The sequence below is a fragment of the Suricata suricatta genome, chromosome 17, assembly GCF_006229205.1.
Source record: "Suricata suricatta isolate VVHF042 chromosome 17, meerkat_22Aug2017_6uvM2_HiC, whole genome shotgun sequence".
Classification (NCBI taxonomy): Eukaryota; Metazoa; Chordata; class Mammalia; order Carnivora; family Herpestidae; genus Suricata; species Suricata suricatta.
The window spans coordinates 18129246-18147821 of NC_043716.1; the positions used below are offsets into that span (position 1 = coordinate 18129246).

Here is an 18576-nt window from a genome sequence, read left to right on the forward strand (position 1 = left end):
TAGGTTAAGGATTTTTTTTTTTCTCTATGCAACTCACTTTGTTTAGTGAATGGGTATATGTATTGTTCCGTCCAGAGACATCTTCAATATTGTAAGAGTGACTATTTATTTGATTTTGTGTTTTAAAAATGTATCAATTTTAAGAGATTTCTCGATAATGTTTCACCTTTTGTCTTACTGAGAAAGCAATTTATAGTTTTAAAATTGCACAGAGACGCCTGGGTGGCTCAGTCAGTTAAGCCTCCAACTTCGGCTCAGGTCATGATCTCACGGTTTGTGAGTTCGAGCCCCACATTGGACTCTGTGCTGACAGATCAGAGTCTTGAGCCTGCTTTGGATTCTCCCTCTCTCTGCCCCTCCTCTGTTTGTGCTCTGTCTCTTTCAAAAATAAATAAACACTAAAAAAATTGTTTTAACAGATAAAATTACACAAAATAATGTCAAAGGCAAACTTTGCTCATGAGTTTTATAAAATGTGACTAGATTTATAATAGGTTTTGCTTCACTTTTCAGTGGATTGATTATATAATCTTTTAAAGCTGAAATCTAATTTCCAGAATATCCAGTTTACCTTAGAAAAGAAAGCAAATAAGGCTATAGGATTTTCATTACTAAGTTATTACTATTTAAAAACCAATTATTAGCATGTTACATGTAACATTATGCCTTAATAGTTTGTTTGTCTCTAAATTATATTTGCCATCACTTTGCCCCAAATTTTATTCCAAACAGAATTTTTTGTATTAAAATTTGAAGCTTATTTTCTTAGAAAAGACTATAATCCAGAAGTCACCTTTTGTATAAATTTCATGTTCCTCAAAAACTACCCATATTTTAAAAGTCTGCAGTGCTAGAGATTTACTATTGATTAGGTGCTTTATTCCTGCTTGACTCGGAGAGTTCACCCGTAGACTCTTAGTAAGATTCTTTCTATGGATTTCAGAAACCATCAATCTTAGTGCTTAAAAGTAATGTGTTAAAAATACTATGTTCAGCGATATTGTTGTGGAAATAAAGGATTGTTTTGACATTTAGATTTCTTATTTTTTAGCTCTTGTATATACTGTTATCCTTCAAGGGATGAGACTCAGGGTCTTAAATCTCTAATTTTAGCAAGTCTCATTACATCAGTGTGTAAGTGGAGTTACCCAGTTTCATTATACTTACCAGTACTTTTTTCTAAAACCAAGAATATGTTGCTTCATTAACTTATGGATTCAAATGACTTTGGGATTAGGCTTTATTGAGATTGGATTCTGCTATATATGCTAGAAAATTCCAGGACAACAGTAGTGACAGTTTTCCTCAGTTCAAGTTTGGGGACATACCAAATTGCTTCCTGTTGTTCAAAGATTATTATAAAATTCTCAGAAAGATAAAGGGGAAACATTTTTAATATATTTGAATTGTAACCATCTGTCCTTATGCTTTTGGGAGCTCTCATCAAGTAAAATAATAGTATATTACAATTACATAATAATTTTGTATCGGCTTAAGTGTCTGTTGCGGCTTATTTTAGATCCGACTTCAGACAAATAACATTTTAGATCAGTCTGTCCAGTCAGGGACTCCAGTTATTTAAGCAACTGTTAGACTCCAGCCTAAGCAATGTATTTAATGTATTCTATTGTGACGTGCACTGTCCTGGGATATGTTACCCCGAACGGGGCATCAGATTGCCTGCCCGGGGCATCCGGCCCATGGCTATTGAGATTGGAAACCCAGTCAGTCAGTCAGTCTGACTCCCATTTTATTTTATTATGAAGTTTTAAAATCTTGGTTCCAGTGAGGGCAACATACAGTGTTCTGTTCGTTTCAGGTGTACAATATAGTTCTTCAACAATTCTATACATCACTCAATGCTCATCATCCTGAGTGTACAATTTATCTTTATCTCTTTAAATTTCTTTAATTTTTTTAAGTTTATTTCTTTATTTTGAGAGAGACAGAGACAGCGTGAGCAGGGAGGGGCAGAGAGAGAGGAAGAATCCCAAGCAGGCTCCGCACTGTCTGCACAGCCTGATGCAAGGCTTGAACTTACAAACCACGAGACCATGAACTGAGCAGAAACCAAGAGCCAAATGCTTAACCAACTGAGCCACCCAAGCACCCCTAAAATTTTTTTTTAAGTTTATTCATTTTAAGAAGGACAGAGTGAGCTAGGGAGGGGCAGAGAGATGGGGAGAGAGAGAATCCAAGGTGGCTCTACACTGTCAGTGTGGGGCCCGACCCAGGGATCTAACTCACAAAATGCAAGATTATGACCTAAGCCAGAGTGAAGAGGTGGACGCTTAACCAACTGAGCCACCCAGGCACCCCTGTCTTTATTTCTTATATCCATAACATCTGTCATGCTTATTTGAGGGTAGAAGTATTACATTTTCTTTTTTTAGTAATATAGTTGGCTATTCAGACTGAATGTTCTGCTGAAAACAAGAGTCCTCAGCAAAGTATTTCATATCAGGGATGAACTGGCAAGCTAGAGCGATCAGGTTAGGGAGAGCCTCTGTGGATCGGTTTCTCGTCCCACCTTTCCATCCCTTTGTTCCCCACGCCACTGGCTTGTTGCCAGCACTCAGTTATTTGTTCATTCTGAATTTGTGTTGCTTCCTTGTGAACATTTAATCTGTTCCTCTATCCCCCGTATTTCCTGTAAGTGGTTCCTACGAGCATTAACAAAAGTGTTTATTCATATCAGTGTACCATAGCTTCACAGGATGCCAGTGTTCTGGAGACGATGAGATTACAGACTGCCGAATAAGGTTTAAGACTTCTTTGCAGCTCTGTCTGTCCTTAGACTATATTTCACTAAGGATGTATAGTCCATTCTGTTTCTTTTTTCCTGTATGTTTATATCACCAACTTTACATAAAGTCAGGTTCATTTGTTTCTGTTAATAGTTTTTAGGGACTGTTTAAGTCAAAGCTATATAACAAGGTATATGCAGAAAAATCTTGCTTCTGTGTCCCCTTCATCCTATTCTATTCTTCCTCCTATTGATGACTATTATTTTTTAATGTTTGTTTATTTTTGAGACAGAGAGTGATCGATCACGAGCACGGGAGGGGCAGAGAGAGAGGGAGACACAGAATCTGAAGCAGGCTGCAGGCTCTGAGCTGTCAGCACAGAGCCCAACGCAGGGCTCAAGCCCATGAATGTGAGATCATGACCTGAGCCCCCCAGGAACCCCTATTGGTGACTGTTTTTATTAACTTTTGGTTGTATCCTAACAGTATTTCTTCCTTCCTTCCTTCTTTTTTTTTTTTTTGCAAACATATTAAAATATGTATGTTCTTACTGTCTTTTAAGGGCTGCATACTAAACATGCTGTTATACATCTTATTCTTTTTTTCCTTAATATAGCTTGAAGATCGTTTCCCATCAGCATATAGAGATCTTTCACATTCATTCCACAATGCTTAGTACTCCATTTGGGAGTGTACTTACTATGGTTTCTTCAACCAGGCCCTGTTAGGGACATCTGCGTTGTTACTGGACTTTTGCTGTTACAGATAATGCCAGTGAATACCCTGGCACCTAAGGAATTTCACATTTTGTCCAGTGAATCTCTAACAAAGATTCCTTGGAGTGGGGTTGCTGGGTGAAAGGGTAAATGCATCTGGAACCTTTCTGGATATCACCATATTCCTCTGTGCAGTCCCTCAGCAGGATGTCACAGTGTCAGTTCTCTGTCACCTCCCCGGACACTTTGTTGTTGAGCTGTTGGATTTATGGCAGTCCAGTGGGAACAGTGTCTCAGGGAAATTTCAAATACATCTCTCTAATTTGAAGAAAGTTGTCTATCTGTATGTTTTTAGGAGCCATTAAAATTTTTGCTTCTGTGACTGTGTTTTACATTTTGGACATTTATTTTCCCATATTGTTGTGGGTCCTTCCACACCCCCCTAAATAAAATTCTTTTTTAAATTCAGAAATATTAGCCCCTTTGTCTTATGGTTGCATTTTTTTCCAGTTTGCCTTTACCTTTATTCTAGTGGAATTTGTTTTGTTTTTTGACAATCAAAAGTCTTTCATATACTTGGATTTTCCTTTTCTTTTTATTGCTTCTGGATTTTGAGTTTCAGCTAGGAAGATGGTTTTCGTCCAAGTTATAAAGGAATTCTCACGTTTTCTTCTGTTACTTTCACAATTTCATGTTTTATACTTAGGTCTCTGGTCTATTTGGTGTTTATTCTAATGTAGCGTGGAGTGTGGATCCGATTTTATCTTTTTCCAAAGGTCTATCCAGTTGTCCCCATATCTACCACTGATTTGAGAGTTGAGTCCAATTCTGGACTTTTCCATTCTATTCGTCTGGTCATGTAGAAGTATCACAGTGCATGATTATTTTAATGTTTTAATTATAAGTGCCCAAATACTTTGCTACTTTACTTTTTGATTAGAACTAGGTAATAGCAATGACAGCTCACGTCGCCGCGTCCCCCACTACCAACACCAGATGGAGCACATGTGATACTTCGGTGTCACCGTGCGTGACGCAGGTGCTCTATGGTCCTCTATTGGTGAAGAGAGTGCTGACCCAGGAGTCCGGGAACAAACTCCGCTTTTAGCACCGCTACTCAGCAAGTCACTACTCTCTCTAGCCTATTTTCTCATCAGTTAATAAATAAAAGGAGTTGGGCAGGCTGGTCATCAGGGTTGTGTCTGAATCTGATCGGTGCCGACCTGGTCAGAGCATCGCCACCTTGCGGTCATTCAGTCTGCTTTAATCCCCCTGTGTCTCGTCCTTTTACTGTTTTCATGATCAAAAGTTTTCTTCTTCTGTTCTGGATCCTGGTTCTGTCATCTTTTTTGTAGGTTTCTCTTTGTTCCAGCATTTTCTTCTCTCCCAGATTTCTTTTATTAGCCTGCATTTCTTTCTGCTGATTAAGCAAGGATTGCCATTGTTTGGCTGCTCAGCTTCCACTGACCTCAGTGGGGAAAATTACATGCAGTAAATGGGAATTCTTTTCTCCCCCGGCAGAGAATTTTTTTAAAAACACAAAACCCCAAAACTAGCTGCCGACTGTAAGGCTGTTCTTCAGCTGTACAGAGAACAGATGGAAGAAAGCTGCATAGGGTCTAAAGAAATCAGATGGGACCATGAGCCCTAAGAGTTGGGGTTTCCCTGTGTTTTCCAATACCCATCCTTCAAGAGATCAGGAAAGAAGGTGAAGAGAAAGAACAGCAAAACTGTGGAAAGAGCCCATTGAGTAACCATGTTACATGTAAACTGAGAAAGGTTATGATGATTTAAAGCACATCAAAGTCTTGACCAAATGCAAACACATATCTTATTTATTCTAAATAGAATTCAGAGGAATTTTTAAAAATTTTTTAATGTTTATTTAGTTTTGAGAGAGAGAGACAGAATGTGAGTGGGAGAAGATCAGAGAGAGAGGGAAACACAGAATCCAAAGCAGGCTCCAGGCTCTGAGTTGTCAGCACAGAGCCCAACACGGAGCTCGAACCCACGAACTGCGAGATCATGACCTGAGCCAAAGTCGGAAGCTTAACTGAGCCACCCAGGCGCCCCATAGGAAATTCATAAACTCCTGATTGCTGCTAAGTAGAGGAACCTTAAAAATACTAAGTCTGAAAAACAACCTGAAAGAAACATTTTAAAGTGGAAAACAAAGAACCAATGTCATATGGCAGTAGACGTCCTTCAGGAATAAACGTCAGGAAAAAGAAGTCCAAGGAAGTGTTGCTGCAGATAGAATGTTCTGATGGTCAGTAAGGGAGGTGTAACAGATTTAAAGGGAAGGATTGTATATGAAAGCTCAATGTCCAAAACAGCCTGCAAGTTTTTTTTTTTTTTTCTTAAAGATGGAGTTAGTTTCTTGAACACCAGTGGTACAAATAAATACTGTGGTTTGTTCTGAAAACCCCCACCACTAGGAGGAGTTCTTCAAGGTTAGACTACTGACAAGACCATCGCATTTTATTCTGAGTACTGGCAATGGTAAGGGGGAAGACTGTGTGCGGGGCAAAGAAGCACTTCTGCGGGCCCAGGCTGGCACCCCCACACGCCTAGCCAAGGAGCGCTCCCCACCCAGACTCTGACAGAGTTCAGGCCCTACCCTGATAACTCTGTTTCGTCACTTGTTAGGTATTGGAGGAAAAATTAAATTCTGCCTGAGAAAGGTGACTTCAGGGTTTCAATGTGTAGAGTCAGACAGGGTGAGTTTAGTGAAAGTTGAGAATCATCGGTATTTGATACAGTCTGTTTTTCTTGGAAAAATCATTGCAATTTGGAATGAAGCCATAGAAGTGTGGTTTTGTCTGTGTGTGGTTTTATTTTGTTTTCCTTTATAAGATTTCATTTTGTTTGGGCACTAGAGCCATAGAAAGAAGAAATTCTTGAAAGAGGCTTGTTTCAGGGACGCCTGGTGGCTCTAGTCGGTTAAGTGTCCAGCTCTTGATTTCTACTCAGGTCATGATCTCATGGTTTGTGAGTTCAAGCCCCACATCAGGCTCTGCACTGACAGCATGGAGCCCTTGGGATTCTCTCTCTCTCCGCTGTTTCTGCCCCTAACCTGCTCAATTTCTCTCCCTCTCTCTCAAAATAAATTTTAAAAACTTAAATTAAAAAAAAAAGAGTCTAGTTTAAAAAATTGTGCTTCCCCAACAAGATAGGACAGTGTCTACAGTCATACTGTAGAATGACTACATACTCATATGTTTTCAGAATAAACATCCCCAGTCCAACCTCCACATCCCCAATTTGACGTTTTAACATACTTGCTTTACTGTTTCCAGTGAGAGCTAGAAGGAGAGTTTTGTATTCTCAAACATGCATTTTAATTTCTCATCCCCACAAACTTGGAATATGTATTTAATACTTGAGGTGTTAATGTAAACTTTGGAGTTTTGGACACCCTCCTGGCTCAGTCAGCAGAATGTGCGATTCTTAATCTTGGGGTTGTAGGTTCAAGCCCCACATTGGGTGTGAAGATTACTTAAAAATAAAGTCACTATTAAAGGGGTGCCTGGGTGCCTCATTTGGTTAAGCATCTCACTCTCAATTTCAGCTCAGGTCATGATCTCAGACTTGTGGGATTGAGCCCTGTGTCAGGCGCGCTCTCTCTCTCTCTCTCTCTCTCTCTCTCTCTCTCTCTCTCTGTCTTTTTCTCTCTTTTTCAAATAAATAAACATTAAAAAAATTTTTTAGGACTGCTGGAGTGGCTCAGTCAAGTATCTGACTTCGGCTCAGGTCATGACCTCACAGCTCATGAGTTCAAGCCCCGAGTCGGGCTCTTTGCTGGCAGCTCAGGGCCTGGAGCCTGCTTCTGATCTGTGTCTCCCTCTCTCTCTGCCCTTCTCCTTACATACTGTCTCTGTCTCTGTCTCTCTCTCTCTCTCTCTCTCTCTCTCTCTCTCTCTCAGAAATAAGTCAATATATTTTTAAAACTTAAAATTTTTTTTTAAATTTTAAAATAAATGAAAATAAAATTTGGAGTTTTGCTTAAAGCTTGGACTATGTATTTAATTTCTCATCCCCTCCCTCCCCATCTCAAACCTTGAAATGGAAAAACAAAATGTTGTTTATTCAAGGTAACTTTATACACAGCTATTCAGGAAAAAAATATATATATATCCATTAGACAATATTCACTATATGTAGATTGCTTATTTACAAAATGGTTAAGTTATTGACAAACATACGATCCACATAGGTAAAATGTTCTGTACATTAAAGTTAGGTACAATAGCTACTAAATAGATCACTGTTATATCATTTTTTAAAAATAAGTTCCAGTCAAGCACATGGGCTGAGTAGTTCCTGAATAAAAATCAAAATCAGCTACCTGTTGCCATTTAATATATTTCATCACATGAAGAAAAACAAAAGATGGCGTTCCATAGGAAGCATGGAAAACCAGCTAAAAAGCAAATCACAGTATTTAGAACAGTTCTTCAGGTGGGGGTGGCAGGGAGTCACTGAAGGCTTCGCCAGAGTCAAGGGGAATAGAGAACTCCTGACCCTGGATCTCACTGGTGGAATGTTCCTGGATTCCCATGAAATCTCCTGGTGCCAGGGACAAGTGAAATGAGTCAGGAGGAGGGGGAAATGATTGTTCAGACTCAGGATTATAATCTTCACAGACTTGATTGAGACAGTCCAGAGACGGTGGGAGGTTGGTGAAATCATTTGGAAGAGGAGATAGAACTGTCACTGCGGGCTTGTCGGATTGGTCCCCCCCCTGTCCTTCCAGATCAAGAAGTGAGGAAGGTGGTGGATAGTCTGCGTCATCTGAAGAAGAAAGAGCAGTACCGATTGTTGACCCCCCAGCGCTCTCCTCTGATGTGCCATTTACCTGATCTTTTATTTTCTCCGTTTTGGCATTGTTGGAATCTCCAACATGGTCACTCGATTCGAACAACTTGATTTCTAAGTCATCTGCTAAGAGTGTGTTTTTGTTTGGTTTCCAGTGCATAAGTGAAACAATTGATGTCCTTTTTGTGGGTGCTTCGTTTTCTCTAAAGTTATCCAAGTATATGTCGGGGGTTTCACCATCGGCAAATGGAGACCTACCTGCCCAATTCTGATCATTTGAAACTGGTTTTCTCAAGCATTTCCATAGTACAATCATGACTATAGCTACAAACATAGAAGTCAGAATTACACCCACTAATATGGCAGCTATCAAATTGGAATTGGTGTCACGTGGGTGATTTGTGTTACTGGTAGTTTCAAAGATGAATCCTGGGGTGAACCTCTGTGGCCTTTGGACCGTTGTTGTTGGTTGCATAGCTGGATTATGAACAGTTCGTGGTATTGGTGTTCCAGAAGAGGTATGGCTAGATGATGGTTGTTGAGTGGAAGTAGAAAGAAGTGGCGGCAGTTGTTTGGGAGAAGTATGGGCAGACGGTGGTAGAGAAGTACCACCAGAAGTAAGCACAGGTGGTACTGTTGGTTGGGAGGAGGCATTGGCCGTTGGTATTTGTTGTCTGGTGATGTTAAAGGCAAGTGGTTGCCCAGCAGAAGTGTGCACTGCTGGTTTTTCAGACGAAGCATCGACAGCTGGTGTTGACTGTCCAGCAGCAACTTTAGCAGTTGATGTTGGCTGTGCTGAAGAAACATGGTTGAATTCTGTTGGTTGACTCAAAGGATTTCCTGTTGTGTTGTGAGAATTAGCTGAGACAAATGGCGTTGAGGTTCTTAATACAGTAGGCTCTGTTGTAATTTCTTCTGCCTCTAAGAGAAATAGATCATTGAGGTGTCCACAAAACAAAATTAAGATGAAATCCTTGGGATCCATTTCAGAACGTTTTTTTTCTATCAGTGGTTTTATAATGAAAGAAAGAAAGACAGGTATTATTTGGCGTTTAGCACAAAGTAGGTAGGTGCTTAATAAGAATTTATTGTTTCTAACTGAGGCTTCATACACTATAGTGGGAATAACTCTTGAATACATCCTAACGTAGCCATACAACATCTGGACCTCCCAGGCCACCATCTCTCTTCATTCTTTCATAAGGTCTGTACTTGGCCCTGCTACCCCTTTAGCTTCATTACTGTATGGTCCTTCATTTCACAGTCATACTTCTTAAATACGTAGGCTCTGTGTGCCGGTTCCATATGCTCTCTACTTTTTTCTTCCTTACTACTGGAAATATTCCAATCCTGTTGCTTGGGAGGACACCAGTAATCATCTATTACCTAATCCAACAGTCTTTTTCTTTCCTTCCTCTCTTGACCACATTTGACACTATTGACTATGCCTTCACTGCTATTCAGGTAGCTCTTTGTGCTATCCTTCCTCTCATGTTATTCTCACTAGCTCCTGTTTTCCTCTTCTCAAACGTGGGTACTCGTCTTCAGTCCTCACTTGTACCTGCTTTCCTTTGATCCTGAATCTATAAAACTTCACCTGTATACCATAACTCCCAAACCTGCAGTCCAGCCTAAATCTCCTGAATTCCAATTGCATTTCCATGACTTCTTGGCTAACGTCTCCATGTATATATACTACTGTCAGCAAATTTAACTTACTTAAAACAATTCATCTTCATCATCTTCATGTCAAAACTGGCTCCTCTCTTCTCTGTTTTCATTAATGGTACCACCTTTGTTAAGTTCTTTATGCACAGAGTCTAACGTGTTAGTAGTCTCTGCAGCATCCTCTGAGCCTAGCACTGTGTCACTACGTTAGGATCTCATGCTCTTAAAGGAGTCCACCCCACTCAGAATCCTAAGTGATCTCTGAATCTGATTGGGTCAGTTCTGTCCAGTTGGCTAATGTTGCCTTGCCAATGCTTTTATTCATTTATCAATGAACACTATCTTTGTGTCAGGCCTGTTCTAGGTTTGAGAGATACCCCTCCCCACCACCAAAATATAGTTTCTAGTGGTGGAAACAAGCAATAATTATAATAATATAATGCGTTTTCTCATAAATGTATGCAAGAGAGGCACAGAGGAACTGACATAGCCTGGGAGGTCTTCAGGGGAGGGGTTCTCAGAGACGTAAAACTCAAACTGAATATCGAAAGGTCTGTAAGAATGAATTAAGCAAATAAAATATTCCCGTCAGGGGAACAGCATATGGACACGGGAAGAGAAGGCACATGTGTGAGTTTGGCAGGCAGGGCTTTTTGTGGGATGTGGTAGATGGCGAAACTTGAAGAGTTAAGTTCCTGGTCTACTTCCAGCATGTAACTCTCCATCTAACCGCGAGAACGAGGCATTTTGTCCCTTCTGCTCTCAGTTGTCTTCCCTCTAAAGCGAGGACTTACACCAAGATCGTTTTCAGCACTAGGTGTAAGCACCTGTCTTGTATGTCATGTTTGGTTGTTTCCTAACATTAGGGAAAGGAACATCTCAGGGTGTTAGATCCTGGTATATATGGTTAGAAACTATAGTTTTTCAGGGCGCCTGGGTGGCTCAGTTGGTTAAGAGGCCGACTTCAGCTCAGCTCATGATCTCACAGCTCAAAGGCTTGTGAGTTTGAGTCCCTCATCAGGCTCTGTGCTGACAGTTCAGAGCCTGGAGACTGCTTGGGATTCTGTGTCTCCCTCTCTCTCTGCCCCCTAACCCCCCACACACACTCTGTCTGTCTCAAAAATAATAAACATCAAACAAATTTTTTTAAAGAAACTATAATTTTTCTATGAGTTCTAGGCCAACCAGAGATGTGATGTTCTATGCAAACTGCAAAAACAGAAGAGGAACTCCCTGACGTTTTGCAGATAAATAACTTTTCAGCATATTGGAAGTTTTCATTGCTTACTCCTCTATCACTTAGTACATACACAGTGATGGTAGATTGCCCTGTTTTAGTAGAAGACGTGATGTTTTCCCCTCTGTACGGTCTCGCCCTTTTTATTTTCTAATACTTCAAGCCTAAATGAAAAATGTTTGTCCTTCCCACTGTCCTGCACACTGCTGATGGGTTGATCTTAGAAACGTGTATCGACATGTCCTGCTCCCTTGCTTGCGGGATCCCCACTGCTGTCAGGACAGGAATCCTAAACTGAGTTTTTTCTGCCTTGAATTTAACCAGTCCCGAGTCCTCTCTCAAGACTGAAACTTTTCATTCACCCCAATGCACCTCTTCTATCCTATGTGCTCTCCAGACCAGGGCTTTTTTCCCCTAAATAGACACTTTCAACTACACTGTTTCTCACCTGCTTAGTGTATGTTCTCTCCCCCACCCTCTAAACCCAGACTCTTTTCACATTTGAACCTATATTCATTGGTCAGACATTAGCTTAAATCCCCCTTCTTTTTTTTTTTTTTTTTACTTTTATTTATCCATTTTGAGAGAGAGAGAGAGCATGCGCGCGTAAGTAGAGAGAAGGACACACAGAGAGAGAATCCCAACCAGGCTCCTCACTGTCACCACAGAGCCTGACATGGGCCACAGTCTCACGAATCATGAGATCATGATCTGACCCATAAGCAAGAGTTGGATGCTTAACCACCTGAGCCACCCAGGTGCCCCTGAAATCCCCTTCTTAAGCCAAGTTCTCTGTGACTGACCACAGTCCAGACAGATCAGCCATTCTCTGAATTCTCCTAGTTCTTGTTGTCTTTATGGTTCCTTAGAAAATTATTCATGTTCCCACCTCACTCACATCTTTATTTTCTTAAATAATTGTGTTTATTTCTTATTACTCTTAACTGATCACATTTTATTATCCCCACCTGCTCAAACAAGAACCTTGAAGAAGGCAGAAAAGAAACCAAGAAAAATATTTACCTAGAACATAGTCATTTAACTTTAAATGACTCTAAGAGGAAGATGGAGGAATCCTTGACTTTACAGATAAAGAGACAAATTCACATGTGTTTGCCCAGTGTTGGGGCACCTGGGGGTCGCAGTCGGTTAAGTGTCCAACTTCTGCTCATGGTTCGTTGGTTTGAGCACCGCATGGGGCTCTGTGCTGACAGCTCGGAGCCTGGAGCCTGCTTCGGATTCTGTGTCTCCCTCTCTCTGCCCCTCCCCCTGCTCACACTTTGTCTCTCTCTCAAAAATAAGTAAACACCTATAAAAATTATTAAAAAAAAAAAGTTTGCCCAGTGTTATGTCACTATTAGTGACAGATTGGCATTTGTACCATCGGATTCACAAGCACATGCTCCTTCTACTACCCTAAACCGCCTCAGGGTTTCCATTTTGACTCCTGTACAGCAAAGAGCCGTGTATGTTAGGAGCTTAGTAAATACCTGGCCCGTATTGGCTTCATGGCTCATTTCCTTTTCAATTTTTCACTCTTAATACTTCTGCCAGAACGTAGGCAGAGAAGATGAACTCTAAGTTATTAAATTATGCTTTTTATCCATTTTGCAAAGGGCTTAATAGGGAAAGAAATGGACACTTTTGGCATAAATATGGGGATTTGAATCGTTTCTAGATGGTTATCCACGCACAGTTCCCACTTGCTATTCTTACGGATTACCACCACCCCCAGAATAGTTATTCTTCAGAGTTTCACTTTGCTTTTTTAGAAAATGCCATCCAAAGCAATGGAAAATATAGGCTGTGAATTGGCTTCAGCCAGAAATGTTTCCTCTTTCGTGACTTCGCTTAAAGTGTTTTAAAAACCCACACGGTTCCTCTTTTCAATTAGCTGAAAAAGGCATTAGAGAAGGAAAAACCCCAAACAGGAACATAATTACAAGCCTGTCCTGGTTGGTAACGTCAATTTTGATAGGTTCGTAGCTTCTTTGGTCAATAGGAAGATCATAAGACTCTCAGCGTGTGAGATCTTCTGCTTGTCACTTAAGGATTGCAGCAATATCAAAACCAAATTCTATTTTTTACTTATCTTATCTCTTTCTCCCACTCTTCAGCTAGCTATCTCCCTCCTAGCATCTCCTACATCAGAATGTTAGATAGAATCTGTTAGAATTCTGCAGCAAATCAGAACAGTCCAGGAAAGAAAGAGTGGGATTTAAAAGAAGAATAAATAGTGGGCCTAATAGTGAAGAAACGGACTTTTTCTAATTCAGAGAAGTGAAGGCAGTTGTTACTACCAGTGCAGAAAGTTCTTTAACATAGGTAGTTTTGTAAAAAATACATAAACTAAAAAGGAGTGCAAAGAAATAAAAAAATAGCACCAAAGAGAAAAATAAAGCAAAAATTAAAGGAAGCAGCACATATATGGGAAAGGAGAAGGTCAATGGACTAGAGAAAGTTACGAAAAGCTGAAGAAAAAGTGGTGGTTATGTAACTAGCAGGAAAGGAGGGTACGTGATTAGAACGGGCGAAATGAGAAGAAAGCTGGGGGAGAAGATGGAAGTGGATGGAGAGAGCCCCACCAGCGCTGTCCTCTGTGGACACAGGGAGCGGGAAAGAGCTGCCTTCCCGATGGAGGACGGGGCTCCCCGTCTTCTCAGACTCCCTCATCCTTCACGTCATGTTCTCCTGTCTGTTCTACGTATCCTTAAGGTCCTTTTTAAAATTTTTTCCTGGCTCTATTCAGAAGCGTACCTGCTCACTATTTCAGAAGAACCCATGCACGTAGCATAGCATTTTTCTAAAAATCCCTTAGTCTGCTTCTCAGGCACATCCCAAATTTGTCCTGCCTTCATATGCCAGTGTCTTGCTCATTATTGTAGGGTGGCAACTTTGAGGTCAAAATCTGTGATTTTAGTCCTTTGCTTTTCCTGACTGTTTAAAAACATTTTAAAAGAGGAAGGAAGACATCATCTGTATTTTAACTAAGTATGTGCAGGCAGTTACAGTGAAGTAGGAGTCCTCATATATCAGACATGTTCTCATAAATACATATTTAGGGGCGCCTGGGCGGCTCAGTGGTTAAGTGACTGACTCTTGATTTCAGCTCACTACATGATCTCCTGGTTCCTGAGACTGAGTCCCAAGTTGGGCTCCCCGCTGACAGTGCAGAGCCTGCTTGGGTTTCTCTTTCTCCCTCTCTCTCTCTCTCTGCCCCTCCCTCATTCACGTCTCTCTCTAAATAAACTTCAAAAAAGAAAGTACAGTTAAAATTGATACCGTTGACTATGATAAGATCATTGTCATTTAAAGAGAATCATGGAAATTCGGAGAGCATATCCTAGAGAAAAAGTCAAGTCTAGGTAATAATTATAATACCTGAATTATTATGACTTTGATATTATTACTACCTTGATGTAATAAGTTACAATATAGACAGCTTAAAACTTATCAGTAGTGTATCTCCAGCTGGTTAAGTTATTAAATCATAAATGGAAGAAAACACCAATTCTGTGTCTTGAGGAAGACTGGCAAAGGAGATTAACCTTGAACTATAATAGGAAGTATTTGGTGACTTTTGTCAATCATAATAGCTATCATATACTGAGTACCCACTAAATGTTAGGTACTATCCTATTTTGATGAGCAAAGTAGTATTATTTTCATCTTATAGATGAAGAAACGGAGACACAGAAACGTGGGGTAACTGGCCAAAGTGTCACAGTTGTAAATCGAGGCCTCGTGTACCAGAGCCGTTTCCTTCTGCTGGGAGTCACTATATGTGCTGCTCTTTCATAGTAAAATTATGAAGCAGGAATGTTTGCTGAAGGAAGGAGACGTGGGATCTCCGAGAACATATATGTAAATAACTCCTGGAGGCCGTCTTGAGTAAATGGGAGGGAAAAACTACTGGAAAACCACTTAGTCCTCTGAGTCTATGAGGATTGATTGTGGGAGTTTTGCATGGCTATCCTGGAAGCTATCATATTTGAGGTGACTTTTAAAGGTTGGACATTGAAAGGCATCGTATTTATATTTAACAAATTTGAACTTATTCAGAATTCAGAATTTCCTTCTAAGTAGAGTTACATAGGAATTAGTTGAAAAACCCAAGTACTATTTTTTAAAATTTTTTAACATTTATTCCTTTTTTGAGAGAGAGAGAGAGACAGTGTAAGCCGGGGAAGGACAGAGAGAGAAGGAGACACAGAATCAGAAGCAGGCTCCAGGCTCTGAGCTGTCAGCACAGAGCCCGACACAGGGCTCGAACCCACGAGCTGTGAGATCATGACCAGAGCCCCAGTCAGATGCTTCACCAACTGAGCCACCCAGGAGCCCCCATGTTTATTTGTTTTTGAGAGAGAGAGAAAGAGCAGGGGAGGTGTAGGGAGAGAGGGGAACAGAGGATCTGAAGCAGACCCTGCGCTGACAGCGGAGAGCCCGACACTAAACCGACTGAACCACCCAGGCGCCCCTTTGATAATTTATTTAACAAGTTAATGATAAAAAGTTTCACGTCCTCTACACCTAGAGGGTCCATGTGACTGTGATAGGCAAGTAAAATGAGGGGGCTAAAATAAACATTGACACTAACTTTTCTAAGAAATTTACCTCAGTTCAGTGATTGAACCCTCCTACACGTCCAGTACTGTGCTGGAGAATCTCATGCCCTGATGCAGGGCTCGAACCCACCATCTGTGAGATCAGGACCTGAGCCGAAGTCAGACACTTAACCGACTGAGCCACCCAGGCGCCCCATAAACTCACAAGTACTATTGAACTGACCCTTTAAAATTATAGAGAGACAAGTCTTGTCTAAAAAAAAGAGATAAAAATCTTTATTTTCTAACTTATGTGATAATTACTTAGAAAAAACTCAAAGTGGACTTCTATAAGGGAAAGTCATAACTATTTATGAAATGTTGAAATAGAGTGTCACCCACTATGAATTCATTCTGTGATATTACAAGTCTACATAAACTAAACTCTTTGCAATTTTTGTTTGGAGGATATTTACTTTGTAACTGCCCAGTTTACTCACAGAATAGGCATGCTATATGCACATTAACAATATTCTATTATTTATCCTGTGAGTGTCTTTTCCTGTATCTATCTATACTTACTAAAGGCTCAGATGATAATGTGTGGCATAAATATGTAGATGATATGAATACATGTACACACATGTGTCAAAACAGTTTTGTCTTAACTTTAAAAATGAGCCAATAAAATTCTTATTACTGAGATATAAATTAAAAATTATTACTTATATAAAATTCTATTTGTCTAAAAAACTAAGTAAGGCATATGGAATAATGATAATTGAGTATCTCCTCTAATCTCCTTTGCTTTCTTTTTAAATTAAGTAAAGGGGAAGATGACCATTTTTACCATGGGAACTAAAGGGGATTAAAAAATAATTTAAATATGTGGGTTATGTTACATATAGGAAAACTTTCTAAGAAGCAAGTTAGAATTTTTAACAGTTGGTTTTTAGGGCATATCCAGTGCATTCTAGTTTTACTTCTAACCCTTAGTTTTGTCCACCATGTTTATAAGTTTCTGTCTTTTAATTACAGAACTAAGGCTAACTAACCATTGTGATTGAATAAATCTAAAAGGGCTCCTATTATACAAACCTAGCTAACAGTTTTCTCCAAAGCCAGCTCAACACCGAACATTTTTAATACCATGCAATGAAATTACAAAACTGTTATAGACATCTTTAGACTAGCAGAGTTTGTTTAAAACGCTAACAACATTTTAGTTTTAAAAATAAATTTTATATAAAACAAAGATCAAACCAGATTGCATGTGTGAAAGTTTTCTTACCTCAGCTGTTAACTTCTTTTTGCAGAATGCTAAGTTTTCATTCTAACTGGACATTTTGGTGATTTGGCTAAGAAGGCAAAAGGGGTGGTTCAGTTCAGATTAAAAATGGTCCTGTAGCAAACTGAACTGCTTTCTGTAGCAAAAGAGGAAGTTGATGGATAGTTGGTTCAGGAAGTGCAATAAGCCACAGAATGACTAAGAGAGCCACTACTTTAACAGACTTTATTTTGAAACATGATTTGCAGCTCTATGATTTGAATGCTTTTAATTAATATTGGTAAGTAAGCATTTGAGACTCTCTAGTAATGTGATTATATAATTTAAATATTTAGAATAGAACTTTAGCGGAAACTCACACATTCTAAGGAAAAACTACCTAGGCACTTTACATTTAATCCTGGTTATTACCCAAAGTGAGATTTCTTTTCGTAAGAAGCAAGTGTTGTGTTCTGTTTCCTTGATCACCTTTTGCAAGTTGCTGTGCTTCTGTGTCATCATTTCCTTCTCCGGAGGAATATGTCTCCTCTGGAGCTGTTGTGAAGATTAAACAAGATAACGTGTCTAAATGCCTGACACACTGCAGGTGTCCAGTAAGTGTTAACCTTATTTCCTTCTATATAATTTAGACAAAGCCCAGGTAAGCTTATAATCTAATATTTTTGGACCAAATACTTAGTGATTTTGGAGTTCAAGTGCACAACTCTTTGTTACCCACAAAGTAGGTACTTCTCAGTGGAAGGTAGACTAAATTGGGAATCATTACTTAAATAAATTAAGCAAAGTATATTGAAAAGAGAATGCATCAGTCTGAATAAAAATTTTCTTTGGACAAGTCACCTTATAGCCTCTTTCCTCATCTGAAAAAGGGAGATCATAATTCCTAACTTGTAAATCTGTTACAGGATTAAATGTAAAGTGCCTAGGATGGCACCTGGTACAGTAAGGATTAATCCATACCCTGCCTTTTCCTGTTCGCTGCAGAGGATCCCAGAATGTTAAGACCACGTTCTTAACGTCAAGATTACTTATAACCTGGTACATAATTTCTGTTTTTAAGGGGTCCTACTATAAAGCAGAATATAATCAAAGCACTAAACTTTTGATTCATCACTATTTTAAAATCCCTGAATTAAGCATGTGGACCATAATATCCAGGTGTCAAAAACAAAAATGTCTTTGTTCAAAAATCACTTTTAAAATTTAAACTCAAAACATATCTTAATGCATCGTGTTTGAGCACTGCCAAGTTTGAAGAGGAGCCACTTTGGTTTGTTGATGAGCTGTCATTGGATAGCGTCATTCCGAGGGTGTGAATTTAGTGAGGGAGTGATGAATGGATGGTAGGTATCCCTCCCAGAGAGGCTTTCTGTTTTGTCAGAAATTGCTTGACCTGTATGTTGAGTATGAAGCAGTTACCTAGTTAATGTCTTAGTCTTAGAGGGGTGCTGGTCTGTTGCAGGGTCCTCTGACAAGTAGTTGTGACCCCGGATTCAAGGCGCTCTTGGCGTTTCCACTCGTTGTTGGAGTACACAGTCTCACACTATTAATCTGTGGA

The 18576-nt window shown here is 39.7% G+C and overlaps 2 protein-coding genes across 10 annotated transcripts in view; one reads left to right on the forward strand and one right to left on the reverse strand.

The window, feature by feature from the left end:
- Nucleotides 1–18576, forward strand: part of NF1 (neurofibromin 1) — a 289146-nt gene that overhangs the window by 219472 nt on the left and 51098 nt on the right. The window lies entirely within an intron of this gene.
- Nucleotides 7530–17121, reverse strand: EVI2B (ecotropic viral integration site 2B). The gene is made up of 2 exons (XM_029926747.1): nt 17022–17121; nt 7530–9283 (listed from the first exon to the last, which is right to left on the reverse strand). Exon 2 carries the CDS (start codon nt 9264–9266, stop codon nt 7908–7910), a length of 1359 nt encoding a protein of 452 aa, XP_029782607.1. The 5' UTR covers nt 9267–9283; nt 17022–17121; the 3' UTR covers nt 7530–7907.